This window comes from Anas platyrhynchos, chromosome 15 (assembly GCF_047663525.1).
Source record: "Anas platyrhynchos isolate ZD024472 breed Pekin duck chromosome 15, IASCAAS_PekinDuck_T2T, whole genome shotgun sequence".
NCBI lineage: Eukaryota > Metazoa > Chordata > Aves > Anseriformes > Anatidae > Anas > Anas platyrhynchos.
Genome location: NC_092601.1, coordinates 8725114 through 8742221, shown reverse-complemented (window position 1 = coordinate 8742221; position 17108 = coordinate 8725114). Strand labels below are relative to the sequence as shown.

Genomic DNA, 17108 nt, shown 5'->3' with positions numbered 1-17108 from the left:
TTACTGTAGACTAAATAAATTAGCCTAGAATTAACTCAATACTCTCTATTTGCCTTTCATTGGTGATCCTTCTCTAAATTAATGCAGATTTTAAAAAGCAACGGCTATTAATAATTTATTCCAGTTAACCCTTATGGATGAACACCTGTAAGTATTAAATGTATGGGAACCATTCCCCTCTCCTCTCCCTCCCCGAAAAGGAAACAATCACTAAAGGGTGTTGTAAAACAGACATGCTACCTACAATACTCCATGTTTCGTGCCACTCCTACCGATGCCTCTGGCTGCTCTGTGTAATGAGTGAATATTCATAGCCATGTCTTACAAAGAACATGATCAAAAAATATATAAATAAATAAAAACCTTAAACATTCTTACATGGATTTTTAAAGAACAGAATACATGTTAAAAACTTCAGTAATTTATATCAATTTTAAGCAATACTTTATATACAATGGAAAAAAGACATGCATAGTCCAAATACAATGTTGAAAACAGCATTTTCATAACAAAAAACCCAAACACTAAGTGTTAATACCATGTACATGAATTCAAGAAGGACCACCCTTTTTTTCTGTTGCACACAGTTTATTTAACAATATGATATTATAAGTAAGAAATGAGTTTTTTTTTTTTTTACCATTCTATACAGTGATTGAATCTTCTTGGATTTTCTTATTTATAGTAATTATAGCGCTTGCATGATTTACACTAGAATTGCTTTTCCTCATTTCAAGTTTCACATAGAAGAAAGAAAGAAAAGAATGCTTCTTCTCTATTCAAATCAGCACGGTCTAAGAGTGATCATCCCTATTTTCATCTAAAACCAGTTTTATCAGAGAAACAAAGCAACAATTTCTACATCTGCAAGACAAAGATTTTGGCATTGGCCAATGTGTGTTTTTGTGTGCAAGAGTCAATTCCTATCTTTCCAGGGGTAATACTTCAAACGCCTGCAGAGTTCACTATAGAAAAAAAAATCTTCCCGCAACGTGTCAAAGTTACCGGGATACATTATAATGTTGCATTATTTCAGGAAACAGTTTCTGAATATTATTTTTCTTCTTTTAAACGCAAATGTTTAAAGTCTTGAAAATACAAATAAAAAATATGAATATAATGAACTTGTTTTCCCCGTTAAAAAAAAGGTATGAGTCAACAGCAACAAAAAAATAAAAACCAAAAAAACCCACAAAAGAGACCAGATATTTTAACTGCCTGGCTTTAACAAAAAAATATATTCTTTGTATTGTTTTTTTTTTTTTTTTTTAAACAGCAATTCATTCTTCCACGTGTAGGAAGCAGCAGTTCCATCTAGGATTCAAAACAACCCAGATGCCTGAATTTTCAGTACAAAATGTCCCAAGAACACGAAAGGAAAAAAAAAGTGATGCTCCCATAATGCTACAAACCCTCCACAAATTTTTCTAACGTGTCCCCGGTGGTATCACCGACCAGAGACAACTCGTTAGACAACGCACTCCTGTTCGGGGTGTTTAGTTGTGGAAGCATTGCACTCTGTTCTGGGTTGCCCAAGTGTCCCTGATCCATGGAGCTAGCCATAGTAACTGCGAGTCCTGGGTGGGGGGAACCAGTCTGGGGAGAGACGTGGTGCGGTGACGGCTGGGGCTGTATCCGCGGTGAAGGGCTGGAATGTGGCGGCTGGGACTGGGGACGGGGAGACTGAACGGGCGCTGGGGACCGCACCTGGTTGCTGAGGGAGGTGGCGATCTGCTGGCCAGGGAGATGAGACGCCTGCGGTTGTCCTGAGAGCATGTGCTGCTGTGGGCTCATGGGGTTGGGCTGGCCCGGGGACCCTATCTGCTGCTTCATCTGCTGCTGCTGCAGGATCCTCTGCTGCAGTGCTTGCTGAATGTTGGGAGTGCCGTCTGCCCCCATGCCGGGCTGGCCCATCTGGTTCAGCTGTCCCATCTGAGCCATCTGTCCCATGGACCCCCCCTGTATGGATATATGCTGCTGCATCCGCTGCTGCTGCATGGCCTGAGGGTAACCTCCCGGTCCTTGAGGCTGCTGGAACTGGCTATGTCCTGCCATCCCTCCTGCCATGCCAGCCCCTCCTTGCTGCTGCTGCTGCTGTTGCTGCTGCTGCTGCAGTAATTGCCTCCTCAGTATCTCTCTGTACTGCGGACTCATGTTTGCCATGCTGGGGTTGTGGCCGGGGTTCATAATGTTTATCGCTTGTCCCTGGGGATTCATAGCTCCAATCCCTTGCTGCTGGGGAGGAACGCTCGGTCTCTGCACTCCCGCTTGCATCGCGTTCATGTTCTGCAATCCTGGTTGAGTGTGCATGCCTGGCTGTTGCATGCCGGTCTGCGGCTGCTGCATCCCAGGCTGGGGCTGTATGCCTGCTTGCGGCTGCATCCCGGGCTGGTTAGCCACGTATTTGGCTGTTCTTTGCTTTATAAAAGCTGCCATAAGCTGAGGGTTGGATTTAAGGATATTAAGAACCTGCTGCTGTTGCTGCGGTGAACTCGGTGATTTCAAGGTCCTCAGTAAGTCCTGAAGTGCATTCGGAGGGATGCTCCGGGGCGGCTGTTGCACGCCTGGCATCCTGGGCCCAGCCACTGCTTGTGGCGTTGCCATTGGCATCACTGGTCTCGCCATTCCTGGCTGCATCGGTTGCTGCTGCGGCATCGGAGGCGACTGCCACTGCCCAGGCTGCATGTTGGACATCACCGGGCCGCTTACGGGGTTGGGCCGGGGTACATTCATGCTGACTTGCTGCATCTGGTTCACTGAACCCACCGTCGGGTTTACTAGTCCCGGGCGACCAGGAGGCAAACCATTGTTGATGTTGTTGACCCTGTAGAGTTGCTGCTGCTGCTGGGCAGCTTCTCTCTCGATCTGCCGAGCTGCTTCCACCGCGGCTGGCGGAGGCTGGGCCGGAGGTGGAGGTGCGGAAACCGGGTTTGTGGGTTTTCCTGCTGAAACAGTAGTGGGGGGCTGAGTTCTCGACACACTGGGGAAGCCAGCCGGTGACATACTTACAGGGGAAGGCTGGGGCTGGGGAGGAGGCTGCGGTGTTTGCGGTGTACTTGGCTGCTGTGTAGGGGTACCAGGCGTTGCTGAGGTAGGAGAAGGCAAACTTTGCTGAGGCACGTTTCGGGTGTTCATGGTAGCCATCCTTCTGCGCATGAGCTGAGCCTGCTGCAGGCGATGCTGGATCTGCTGCTGTCGAAGCTTGTGTTTGATATTGAGACAGAATGGCACAGGGCATTTGTTCTCTTGGCAGTGTTTGGCATGGTAGCAGCAAAGAGCTATGAGCTGTTTGCACACTGGACAGCCACCATTGGTCTTGCGCTTGCAACCCTTGGTGTGCTGGACAACCCGTTTCATCTTCTGGCAGGATGGCAATGAGCAGTTTGCATTGCGGCACTGACAGGCATGGACAAGGGACTGAATGCAGCGCTGGATGCTCAGTCGTCGTGACTCCTGGGGGCTCTTGGACTGCTGCTCTCCTTGGCTGTTGCTCTCATCATCCAGACCCAGGCCCCACTTAACCATCTTGTGGTCATGGCTCTTAGTGTTGTAGCAGTTAATGCAGAGGTCGTAGTCCTGAAAGCAAAGAAAATCCAGGGTTCAGTTGTCTGTAAAGCACTAACTATGGCAGTAAAAGAGGAAACCAAGAGTGCTGCTAGGCGAGCACCATGACCCTGATGCAGAAGCACACTTTGGCTTTCAGTGGGTACAAACACACAGCCGAACAATAGCAGGACAACAGCTGCCAGTTTCAATACACTCCTGGTATACTGAGGTAGAGAAGGGGCTGCACAGCCCCAGGACAGTGGGATTGGACCTTTGGGGCTGGGAGTTTTGGGCAGCAGAAGGCAGAAGCCCCATCAGCTGCCTTAGCAAAGTGAGCCTGCAGTCACAGGTCTTGCCTGTTGTGGGTAATAACGCAAACGGGCTGTAATTGTCTCTTGATTTTTCTTATACAGCAGTCGTGTGCCTCCCTACCTTTTGAGGATGGTGACTTCACTTTGCTGTAGTGTCTACTGGGCTACCTACGCAAGGAGACCTGACACCTCTGAACAGTTCAAACAAACCTAAGTGCTTAAAAATCATGGCTTTGCTCTCCATTTTACTATTCTTCGTGTGATTACTGACAAATAATTTGTAACCTGAAATGTACTTTTTAATCTCTAACTGCAGGTTTCATGTCAAGACAGACACATCTGAAAACCTGCTCAAACACCCACATTTTCACTGCCCTGTGCTTTTTTTTTTTTTTCTTCTGGAGAAAGGTCACTCTCTCATACAGAAGTACCCAGAAGAAACTTAAAGGCCACAATTCCTTCCACCACTTAATTCCCATAGTCTATACGATCCGTTTCCTGCAGTCTTGCCTCAAGAAGCTCTATTCAATGCTTTCCTCAGAGGGATTAATTAAGATTCTTCCACCACAAACCTGGCAATAATTCGTAGTGTAAAAACTAGGTTACACTTATTCAAAAAAAATTTTTTTTTGGTTCAGCTACAGCCAGAGGTCATCGCAAGCCCTCTAGAGGCTATCTTCTCCTCAAGCCCATCTGTATAACTCCGTGTGTAATTGCTCTCTAACGTAGTTCAGTGGAAGTAATCTATCCTGTAATAGGACCAGACATTAAAAGTATTGAGCCAGGTTAGGAAGCAATTATTTGGGCTGATCTGAAGGGCAAGCAACCTCCAATGCTGGGCAGAAGAGACAGCGATGAAGAGCTGTGTTAGCCTTCTCAGCCAGCTTCACAGCAGCCCGGCCACGCACCCGGCTGCACTCATTCTAACACCAACTACCACGAACATCAGAATATGCTGAATTTGGAAGAACTCTGTGCAATATTTAAAAACAGAAACAAAACAAAAGGAAACGAGTTCGATTGAAGTGTCAGGTGATATACACATACCTCACAGACAGTGCAATGCCACCTTGTTTCCACATGATGTTTGCACTCATTGCACGTGTAGACAAAGCGATCCTGCCCTTGAGTATGTAGTTCTACCAGCATGCAGAGCGTGGACCACTTGGATCGGCGTAGTGAGGAGAACTCCCAGTGCTTATCTCTGGCTAAAGTGAGGAAGGCATCTCGCCCATCCATCAGATCACAGCTCAGTAATGGATCAGGGTCCACAATGGGAGGCAGAGTGTTAATTACAGGCCCAGCATGTAAATGAATCACAAAAAAGACCTGCAGATAAACACAGGAAAAAAAAAGCCAACAATGTTAGATAATCCTGCAGGAAATGCTCACGTTCTGTTGCAATAATGTTATGCTGCAAACGTTATTTATTTGACTTAGTTTATGGTAATCTCTTCAATATGTTGTTACATAACTGAAAAACTCAGCATAACCTAAAGCTTTACTCTCCCTGATTTTTCAGTTCTATCATCATGCCTGGATTTACGGGAATAAAATCTCTTTACACAGCACATTTTGACAGTACCTCTTTATGCTTCTCCATGGTGGCATACAGCTTCTGAGACAGATCGTTGGACACATTTGGCATGCTGGGTTTCTTCTTGTTAGCTCTGCTGATGCTACTCTTATTCTTGTTGGTTTTTTTGTTGTTCTTTTTCTTGGCATTTTTGCTGTCACCTTGGCTTCCCTGCAATAAGTGCATAGGAAATGTGTTAAACTTTATAGAGCTCTCTCCCATTCACTGCAGCTGAAAGTGAAACATTTCTGCTGTCAATAATAGAACTTTGTTCCAATGCCTGCAAATCAAGCATACTGTGTTAAATATATCTTATCCTCCAGGAAAAATAAAAAGTCAAACCAGCAAGCAAGAAGTTTCAAATGTTGTTTAAAAATAGTCAGTTTTTTCCTCAACTATGCATATACATTAAATAGTTTTCAGTTTATTTTTTTCCTTCTCAAACATCGTACTTCAGCTTCCATTGCTTGTTTTTCAAGATCCTGAAGACATTTGATAATAAAATGAGTTACAAATAAAATGGACTTAAAAAAATTCTACAAGAGTAGATTTTGCTTTGTTGTGCATTTAGGACTTCACGCACTTACTCAAGTTCTAATTAATTAATCAACAAATCTAAGGCTAATGCATAGATAAAGACACGTAGGATTTGAAACTAACTAAACACATTTTTTCCAATCCTGAAGACTTGCTACTGCATCTGTAACTCCAAACAATATCAAGCTTTCAAAGCCTTCACTTGTGTATAATTACAACATAGACCACAGTGAACATATTCTGAGTGCTGAGCAAAAAAAAAAAAATGATGCTATTTAGATGACCTGAGAAAACAGAATCAGTTTTACATTTCTAATGTTCCTGAAAAAAAAACAAAACACCTCCAAAACACAAATTCCCAACAGGGAGCACACCACCCAATAAAATTCCCCTGACTACTACAATGTTGGTCTGCAGAATGCAAAAATAAGCTACTGAAATCCTCTGATACATATACATACAACAAAGTTTCTTTCACGAACACTATGTACAGGCAAACAGGTTTTATTTGCAAGCACATTTGTTCAAACAAAACACAAATACTCCAAGTGAAGAAGCAGTTCTACATGTAGACCATATGTCTCATTGCCGTCTTTCATTTTGTTCATTAGGCTTAGACAGGAATTCCCTGTCAAACCTTGTTTTATTCAGTAACTAATCTTACTGACTTTTTGACCAAACCTGTTTGGAAATTAAAACTACGCTAAGGGCAAGCCAGACTGAGCTCTAAGTGATTTGCAGGTATTTGGAATTGAATTCAGTGTGTTCCTATGACTTCCTCTCACAAAGTTTTCTACCTCCCCGATGGCATTATGGCATGTCTTCCCCTTTGCCTGTTCATTCTGGAGGACCTACACAGGTTTTAAAATTTGAACACCAAAGGAAAAAACAGATTGAAACCTAGCAGGACACCTGCAGAGCTGGGGCACTCTCTACTGTTCAGCTACACTTTAACTTTCTCTCCACGTACATGAAGTTTGTGTTTTTGTGAAGTTCTTGTCATAAACAGGTTCTGTACAACTGCAGTACAACGCAAACTACTATGATTCATCAATTGTTTCTACATGTGGAGATCCCCCATTGCTGGGCATACCTTCCTCCACAAAATGATGCAAGTTCACAAAACGACTGCACTAGACAAGTCCTCGTGCTTTCCTTTTACTCATTTTCCCGAGCCAAGGGGCAAAGACCACACTGCTTCACTTTTATTGCATTTCTGGTTAACATCTTGAGCAAGGTGGATGCAGACTTTTTCCCACCACGCTCCAAGCAACAACAATGGCATTAGAGTGGAATATATGGATTTTAACAGTCATGGCTGTCTCTTCTCACTTTAAGTAAACTCATGAGTTTAACAGCTGTTTTGGGGGTTTTAAAGCACCTTTTTTTCCCCTCTTGGATGCCCATGTTTACCCTGGCATTTTCAGAATGGCAGGCTACAAGGGCAGGCTATGATTTATTGAAAGTGATACTGTTAACAAAAGAATACTGCAACATAAATTTCAAGCCTTGCCTTTCAGTTACTTTTATGCTGCTATGTTTGTTGAAATATTTCAAATTTTAAAATTACATTCAGAATGAAAAAGGTGAAAGCCATTAACTTTACAGTTCCATAAAAATAGCAGCAAACTATATTAGCTTTGAAGGAGCCGGTAAGGTTTAATAGATGGAACTTTCTGACATAAATGAAATTGCTCCACATCAATCACATGTGATACGTACTGCACGCAAACTGTCACAGCATCTTAGCTGAATGCAGTTTCTCCCTAGTTAAAGCTTCTGGTTCCACCTTGATCCTGACTTCAGATTTTCCTACCATATTTATTTTCAAAATATCTTGCTGTAAATCACAAGGGAAAAGGACAGTGTAAAAGCACTACAACCATTTAGTTACAGGTACAAACCAGACAAATATAAATAATGAAATTCTGGCTGGGATGTGTTTTTTTTTTTTTTATTAAATAAATTATTCACACAAAAAGAATGCTGGTGAAGGAACACCACCACCAGGATCAAAATTTCGCACCAGTGTAAAGCTTGTAACAGTTGGGAACTGAAATTCAGAAGCATTAATTGCAAGTGACTTCAAGTATCTTTGATTAAATAAAGGCAAAATTTAATTCAGCTTTGAAAAATACAGCATCTTTCAAAACACAAACACCTTTGCAAAGGTGTGAACCAAAAGCTCCGCTGAATGACTGCAAGCCAACATAGCAATCACGATGCAATCCAAAAGTAGCTTAACACATTTCCCAGAGAACAGAAATGCTGAACTACATTACTGACTTCTAATTCTGTTAATGAAGTAACAAGCCAACAGAATATTTCTTACCTGACAAGAAAACCAGAAATGCAGATAAAGGGAACCCCTGATTTAAAATCTGATGTGAATGACCTTTTTCCTAGTTAGACTGTGAACTCTAATTTCCTGAAGTGTTAACTGTCAGCTTTGTGATCCAGAAGCACATACAACACGTAAAGCTAACTCACCTCTGTTGTTTCACTAGCTGCAGTGCTTTCTTCCTTCTTCCTTTCCTCCTCCTCCTGCTCCAACTCTTTAATGCTTTCCTCCAGCACATTGGGCCAGAAATCACCTTCAAAGTACGGCAGCTCCTTGGCACTTGTCAGCCTGTCCTCAGTCGCTTGTTTGAAGATGTCCTGTTGAGTGACACAATACCAAGAACAAATAAATGAAGACCACTGAGAGCAATGGGAGAACCAGAGAGGCAATCCATGCTACACTGAGCAGCTGTGCTTCACTCAGGGCCCACGGCCCACTCCTTGCAGGCCTTCTTTTCTGAGAACAGCACAAAGACCTGGTCTGACAGTAGTGCTAACAGCTCACTCCCTGCTTCAGCTTTGACAGAAAGCTGCTGAGGCTCTCCTGAACCTCCATCATGCAACAGGTGCGTGACGGTACAGACAGGGATAATCCTGGAAAGGGTAACCAAGCCCTCCCTGCTAGGTACACCAATTAAAAATCAAGCCCCACAACTGAGCTTTTCCTACACCGCTTCTGAACAAGAGCAGAATCAACAGCAACTGTGTCCCATCTAACCCTTTCCCTGACGAATCTGAAAGTCTGTGAGCTCTTCATATGGGAACCCGCTACTGGGTTCCTATCAAGACCAGCTTATTGGCAAAGAAAGAGACATTCTAGCTCTTTACTACTCCACATCAGATGACAAAGTTTGATCTACGCTGTTCTGTTCCACACATTTAGTAACTGTCATTTACAATCAAAACATCAATTATTTTTTGTGCACTGTCACTACCATTAAGAAATACATGTAAATTTTAGCATGTGTAGGGAGTGGCAAATGCTACCTTTTCCACTCTTTAACTTACTGCTTTGGGTACACATGTGACTACAAAAAACATCCTTTTTCTTCAAGTGAAAAAGCCATTTTTATAAGCTTTTTTTTTTTTTTATTTCATACTAGTGAGGTCCCATATTCCACCTGATCCTCCAGAATCACCACAAATAGCTTCTACCCTCCCTCAGCACAGGCTAATACTGATGACCCTGTCCTTTTTACCAGTCAATACAGTACAGAAAAGTCCACTTGCTTTTGCTCATTCCTCTCTCCCTTAAGCACCTGAATAGGGATGCCATGGGCCCACTTTAGGAATGCCCGCAGTATTTCTTACAGAGTCGACTGAAGAACATGAGCTGTACAATTCACAAACTCACTGAAGAAAGCAAACAGAGACAGCCCATGACCTTCAGTGATGCACAGCTTCGCCAAATGATTTTTTCCCAAAAAAACACTGAGAAGAAATGCAAAAAGACTACACTGCCCCCAATTTCCAAGATAACACTGTTGCTCGAAAGCTTTTAAGAAGATACAAATAAAAAGCCCATCAAAATAATTCAGCAAACAAACAGTAGCAAACCTTGTAGTCATGAATGATTCTCTCAGCAAATGCCTTGTCCAGCATCTTCTTATACCATTCTTGTAAGCGTTTGGGTTTGGGTATTTTCTGATCGGGTGGATGGCAATGAAAAATGTAGTCATCTCCTTCACTTGGAGGACAGGCCCAGATGTGTCCTGTCACATACCTGCAATTTACATAGACATAAAGAACCTTAACGATATTGATTACCGTCTTTAAATTAACTCAGCCAGACAAAATGAAAGAAAGAATCCTAATGACAGAAAAACAACCTCATTGACAAAATCCAATCTCTCCCCACTGCAGAAAAGGCACGCGTTCCACAGACCTCAGAAAGGGTAGAAGTAAAGAGAGACTACTCCAAGTGCAAGGCTATTTGGCATCCTGGATAAACAAAATGCTAAGAAAAAAAAAAACATTTCTTAACAAAAGGTTTCACTTACCCCAGTTTCTTCACGTACTCCAAATATCCAATGAGGATTTCATGATAAACTGCAGTTCGGAGACAACGGGGGCGGAAGAAATGAATACTATCTAGATACGATATGTACACACGTCTATAATAATGAGAGAAGAATGAAAAAAATGATGTACAGATGAACTTCATTTTTTTCTACCGAGAACTGACTTTTACAGAAGGTACATATACAGCCATACTGAACAAAAAAGATGATTGTATATTATTCTAATGAATATTTAAGCATCTTAAGAAGGTTTGAACAGCCCTCAGAATGAAAAGATGGGTAACATTTTAATACAGCAAGAATATACATCAAGAGGTAAAGTTAAATAGATTATACAAACAAACAAAAACGTTGTAATTTCCAAAATTTAAGTTGTCCCTTTCAAAGTCATTTGCAGTTACATTGTAGGACTTATTTCATCCACAGAATTGAAATACATCTCCCACTCTTCTGTAGTTGAAAGTAATCTCCCAGTGAATGGAGCAAGATGTTCTCTGTGCATGAGCCACTGGTATAGAAATGCAAGATTACCTTGTATTTGGAGGGGGACAATCTGAGCCATACTCCTGTACATGCATTCCAAAGAAGCATACATCTACTCCGTCAATCTCCTCAAATGCAAATAGAGCTTTGGTACGGTAAGGGAAGGATTCTGACATCTCACCAGAATCCACAAATCTGGAGAAAAGAGTGACAGGAAGGAAAAAGAAGAAAAAAAGACAGTCACAAAACCAGTAAGAAAGAACTCTTTTTAACTTCCTTTTAACTCGTTAGAAATACTTATGCAGAAGTTAAACTAGGGTCAGATCACAGCTGTATTAAAACAGAGCCTGTCACTGCACAACTCAGGGGAAAACAGTGTCCATATAGTTAACATATTACTGAATAGGCAAGCACTGAATACGAGAACATCCTCAGAAACCACCAGCCTTTAAATATACTGCAGAGTAAAAAACCTGATGCGCTACGATGACGTGATGTCAACGTTACCTTTATGAATTAAATCCCAAATGCTTGATAAACATTTAAAGTTTTTCATTTACCATTAAGTAGATTAAATAATAACTTCTGAAAGCTAAAGTATTTATAAAAACACAAGAAATTGATGGAACAGTAATTTCAAACAGCAAATGTTCCAGAGTAAACTATGTATTCAATGTTAACCAAAGCATGGTCAGACTCTCCCTCTAGATTTAGTAATACAAAGTCAGAGTATTATAACCAAAACCAAAGAGTGTCCCTCCACTTGCCCACCAAACAGCCCAAATAAAGCTGTCAACCTCCTCCAAGTTCACTTGCTACATACTACTTTTTCTTACCTTTCATAACCTGCTTATTCATGCCTAATTTTCACATTTCTGCAACAGGATTCAGGTGTAAATTGGCACAGTTTTGCAGTATGTGTGCAGGAAGGCATCATAATAAAATATTAACATTGTGTTTATTGCAATTAATATTACTAACCTGGATTTCATTCCTGGTTTAACCTCTACTGTCTTATCTGAACTTGCTACCACTCGGACAAAGACCTCTCCAGCTTCAGGATGATTCTGTCGTCGCAAAAACTTGTTTACTCTATCTTCCAAATGATTTCCTAAACGAGTAGTCTGTAGCCCTGGAATTGAAGGGGGAGAACGTGAGAACACACATTTTTGATACCGGTGAAACCACTTCATTTCAGGGTCAGTTATGTTTGTACAGTTTCTCAGCTCACTTCTCCACATAACTACGCTTTCTTCCTTTGTTTTACCTTCACATGAAAATTAAGACATTTTTCTTTTTACAGCCAAAATTAAAACAGCAAATCAACCCATGTTTTTAACCAGAGCATAAGCATTCATACTGTTAAGTGGAAACTAAAACCACTACAGTGGAAAAACTACTTAGTAAGTGAACTAACAAAGGCGGCTTTACGTAGCATTTTTAAATTTGCAGGCTTATTTTATGAACACTGCAAATGTTTTCTCCTAACAAAAACACAATTTGGCTGTTTGACAGAGATTACATCACTTTATAGATCTGGCTCAATGCCACACCTTTTCAAGCAAAGCAAATCAACAGAAATGAAAAGCCTTTTGACTTCAATGGAGATTTCATTGCTTTTTCTTTTCTTTTCAGGAGAGCTTTTAGATGGAACAGTTACAGTAATCTGCACATAAAGCTTAAATAGTTCTTGCACAGTGATAGAGGTCTTTAAAAGTTCAAGTCCCCATATTGTCCAGATCCCTTCTCTAAGTCTTTACATTTACAATTAGCTTTTGTGTGCATAGCTGCTCTCGTACTATTACAGAACGTGATAGTCTTCAAATAAATCCACAACAAATTACAGAAATTAAGATGAAGATTGATTTAAATTAAGAAAACAAAAGTAGCACACTGCTTTGACTTGAACGTTAATCACCACTTTTCTTATGCTTCGTTTTTCAGTTATTATCTAGCTACAGACACAAGGCTGTTGGTTCTTCCTGACTACTGAGCTTGCATATAGAACGCTGCAGTAAAAAATCTTTGATAAAAATTATTTTAGGCACCGACACTGGGAATGGAGCCACATATACTCAAAGGAAGATCTTACTTTCTACATACTTAAATGCTTATTTTACGATCAGTTTATACAAATTGTCAAACACAATCTTATTTTACATCTTTTAGTCTTCCCCCTTGGTCCAGTGAGATTCTTTGGTTATAACATCAGCAACACAACACTGATGGCAATCAATAAAATAATTTGAAAGAAGGTTAAAGGATAAAGGTACTTATTTGCTTTACATATTCCAACACAGTACCAGCTAAAGATATTGGGATTTCCATATATAACAGAAGGTGGTTGATTTTAAAGAATTTTCAGATATTTTCTGAAGAAATCATTTAGTTTTGTTGATTTCTTTCAAGACAAACAAGAAAAAATAGAAACAGCTCAATTTCTGCTAATGAGTTGGTACATTTTTAGAAAGCTCTTTTAGTTAAATCTACAGTCGTAGTGTATTTTCATTTTACCATCTTTCTAATGCTAAGCAACCAAAGGATATCTGCTTCTTCCTTATGCTGCAGTGCAAAATGACTCAAAAAATTAAGAAAAAGGGCCAAATAAGATAGACAAAAACGGAGCATTAAAGTTACATGCACTGTAAGGAATGGATCTAACATCCACCTATTATGATATATTAGAACTTTCAAATTCTTTTAAAAAGCAACTGTATTTTGTTTCTTGGACACATCTAACGCGTGTACTTCCAATAAAAGCTCAGGACTCAGACTGAATGGACGGACTCGATGATCCTTATGGGTCCCTTCTCGGGATATTCCATGATTCTATGACTATCAAATCTGTAGTTCAAATTTGAAGAATGGTATCTAAACCGATAACAACAAAGTAATGTTTTCAGGCAGCCTAGGTACAGAAGTTTTGTTGTAGTAGCAATGGCAAATGTTGGTTACTGGATGAGTAATGGACAGACAGGAATGAAGTCAGACTTCTGGCTTACTGTCATTTTTTTGTCAGGATGCTTCTTTGGGTGACTTATTCGTCAGGATATCTTTAGGCTTTGAAACATTTTCTGCATTAGCTACTAGACAAACAATATTTATATGTTTTCTTAGTAAGAAAGATTCTTCAACAGATAGGAATTTCACAGCATACCCCAGCTGTACACTCGTTTACAGGTTGTATTTAGTCTGCTATCAGTCAGCTTTATGCAATTTACTTGCAATGTGGCTAAGATAACTGGGTTTACTTAATATACATTATGAATGTCACCAGAACAGCGGAGCAATAGCTTTCAGCTGAGGGATGTGCTTTCTTGATCATATGCCACATTTGAGAGAGTGTAGAAATACTGATGATAACTCAGGGTTATTATGGGGAGTGAGAGGAGGGGAAAGGAAACATGTTAATGTCTTAAACATTCACCACTCATATTTGTTTTTATGTCCATAGTAAGACCAAGATTTTGACAACAAGAAGCAGCTTTCCTTCCCAGTTCTTGTGTTTCTATTACAGCACTGTTAAACAAGACTGATCTCAAGAGCTGACCTCACCAGTGGGCTCTGGACTCAAATCTGGCAGCAGGACTCAAATCATAATGGGAAAAAGAAAACAGGATAGGGAATGAGCAAGGAGAAGGAAAGGGAAACCAATGCCTCCCAGTTATCCCACTCGAAATCTCTTACTATGCTGGAAATGCAATCAACTATATATGATCATACAAAAATCTTTAATGTAAAACCACTCCTTTATTAAAATTTGGAAGATTCAGGTTTACAAATGTACTATGACAAGGTAGTGCCCAGAATTTCAAAGGATCGAAGAACAAGGGAAAAATCAAGTACACCTGCATGTTCTAGCCATTGAAGTTTGTTTGGATTTCTTCAAAGTACATCTGAATCACTTTGATTCTAAACTATTTTTCTACTCCATGCTGTTGACACTACATTTCCCATAATAGCATCTCTGCTTTTTTTTTTTTCCCTGGCTTTTGTCCTCTGCAGTGCATAAAGGTTCTCAGATTATTCTCTCTGATGTTAGCTGTGTGCACAGAACGCCTGTATGGGGATTATTAAGGAGATGGAGACTACTTGATCCTAGAAGTTTTTGGCACACTTCAGTGAACTTTTCAACAAGGTTACAACAACAGTTACTTCCAAGCCTACACATAGGATGCTATTGGCTACTTATTCCATCTGACAGTTCTTATACTGTAGTCCACTCTAGAAGCAAGAAAAGCTCTAGAACGACATTAGTGTTTGGCACCACCGCAGCACAACTGAAATGCAGCGCATCTTGTTATACTACATAGCTTTTGAAGGGTCTAGATGTGACACTAATTTACTTCAGTTTCAACGCCACATGGAAACATGTACATGCAGTCTTATGTTTCTTCTGTTCCTTTCATTGCCTTTTTCCTTTCCATTCATTTCCTTTTTTTTTTTTTTTTTTTTTTTTTTTAAAGTCTCAGGGAAAATAGGTACATAGATGCTAACGACATCAGGCAGCATTAAAGCCGACTGAACTCATGAAGAGTAGGTCTATAAAATACAAACAGCTACTGAAGCCTTGGGTGACACTACTCCCCATTTTGCAATTGTTCTTGTACTGTCTACCATGACAACAGAAAGTCTCAGTCAAAAAGCTAACATTAAAAAAACTGCAAAAGAAGAAAACAGTGATGGCAGGGAGAAAATAAAAATTGAACACACAACTGGAAACATCAAACTTACTTTTAGCACTGAATTTGTTTTCTTTACGTGTTCTACCAGTTTTCTTCAGACAATTGTCACAAACAAACCTACAGAGGAAAAGAAGCACCAAAAACTTATAAATAAAGCCTTGCTACTGGCTACCTTAAGGTCAAGGTTTGAACACATAATATTAACTAAGTACAACATATTTTTCTCTGGATTTGAACAGTTTACACATTTCCATTTTTGAGGGACTTAAAGCCCTTCTGAACTGGTTGAGTCTGGTTGAGTTCTGCTAAGCAGATAGAACTGCATTTGTTTTTTAGTACACATACCTACTTCCAATCAGCTTCCATTGTTTAATTTTTAGAAAGAAACCACAGAAATCTGAGTATATGAACAAGTTTGTTTCATATGTTTTCACCTGAATATAGTCAAAGAGACCATAAATGCAAAAAATATATTTAGAAATGCCTTTGTCCATCTGTACTCAACTACTAAAAGATGCTAATGAATATTAAAAAGCAAATGCAGAAAATCTTAATTATATGAACAACATCTCTCTTATTACACAAGGGTTAAAAAGCTAACAAACATCTTACCCTGAAGGCCAAATAATATCATAATGTAATACACAAATCTGGTGCATCTTCCGACCACATTCTTTGCAGTCAACAAACCTGAGAAGAAAAAAATAACAGCCAATCAGTTTTGTTATTAGTCAGGTAATTTTCCAAAATTGTCTAACCCTCTGCTAGGAACTGAATCAACTTTGGCAGATCCAATTTATACACCAGTTAAAAACAATGCTCATTGTACAGCTTCAGATATGCATCTAATTATCCTCATGTGCAAATAGGATATCTATCTATCTTTACATAAAGACCTGTAACACGTACTAAATTTATTACTTAAAAATGTGAAATTTGTTTTTGTGCAAAACTTCCTGAATCATTTCTGTTTCTAAGTGGAGTTGTAAGTTTTCCCAGCTCCACAGAATTCTGCTTAACAATACCTTCACAGATTTAATTTTCAATTGTTGCAACAACCACAAGCTGACTAAATGGTTGCTCAACTTACTGTAAATGTAAAAACTAGTCATTCGTGAATTACTGTGCCAAGAAAACATGTATTAACTTGTCTTCGCTTGCACAGGTCTGCAACACTTTTTTTTTTTTTCTTTTTTAAACATATGTCAAAAATAAAATTATCTTTTAAGACTGCAACACTGTTTATGGAATCAAATGCAATGGTCTAGCTCAGCAGTCCATCTTTAAAAGGCTGGCAAAGGAGCTCTATCTAGCATCTGCGAAGATGAGAAAAGGGATTAAAATGTGTTACGTATCAAACTGCCAGAGAACAGAACAGCAGTAAGATCAAGTCTTGCAGAAGCTAGTTAAGGACAACAGGAAGAATACCACAATGCTACTACAGAAATATCCCATGTGACTTTCACTGAACTTCCCACAGGTAACAGACTCAAGAAAGGAGGATGACTTTCAGTGACTGAGCACTCAGGTGAAGAGAAAAACGTGTTTTTAGAAGTCTAGCTAAATTGGATGAGAAAAATGCTGAATTCCCAGGTGCACACCCACCGTG

At 40.0% G+C, this 17108-nt stretch overlaps 1 protein-coding gene across 11 annotated transcripts in view; it reads right to left on the bottom strand.

Annotated features, from left to right (window-relative positions):
• Positions 1-401: 401 nt before the first annotated feature.
• The window catches only part of CREBBP (CREB binding protein), a 91060-nt gene continuing 74353 nt past the window's right edge, over positions 402-17108 (bottom strand). For all 11 annotated transcript variants that reach the window (XM_072024004.1, XM_072024006.1, XM_072024010.1 and 8 more), the window contains 10 exons: positions 16112-16189; positions 15549-15616; positions 11796-11946; positions 10863-11009; positions 10311-10424; positions 9868-10033; positions 8461-8628; positions 5443-5604; positions 4905-5186; positions 402-3576 (listed from right to left, as the gene is read on the bottom strand). In XM_072024004.1, coding sequence (XP_071880105.1) covers positions 1405-3576; positions 4905-5186; positions 5443-5604; positions 8461-8628; positions 9868-10033; positions 10311-10424; positions 10863-11009; positions 11796-11946; positions 15549-15616; positions 16112-16189 — 3508 coding nt within the window. In that variant the 3' untranslated portion in view covers positions 402-1404. The remainder of the gene's footprint in view (positions 3577-4904; positions 5187-5442; positions 5605-8460; positions 8629-9867; positions 10034-10310; positions 10425-10862; positions 11010-11795; positions 11947-15548; positions 15617-16111; positions 16190-17108) is intronic.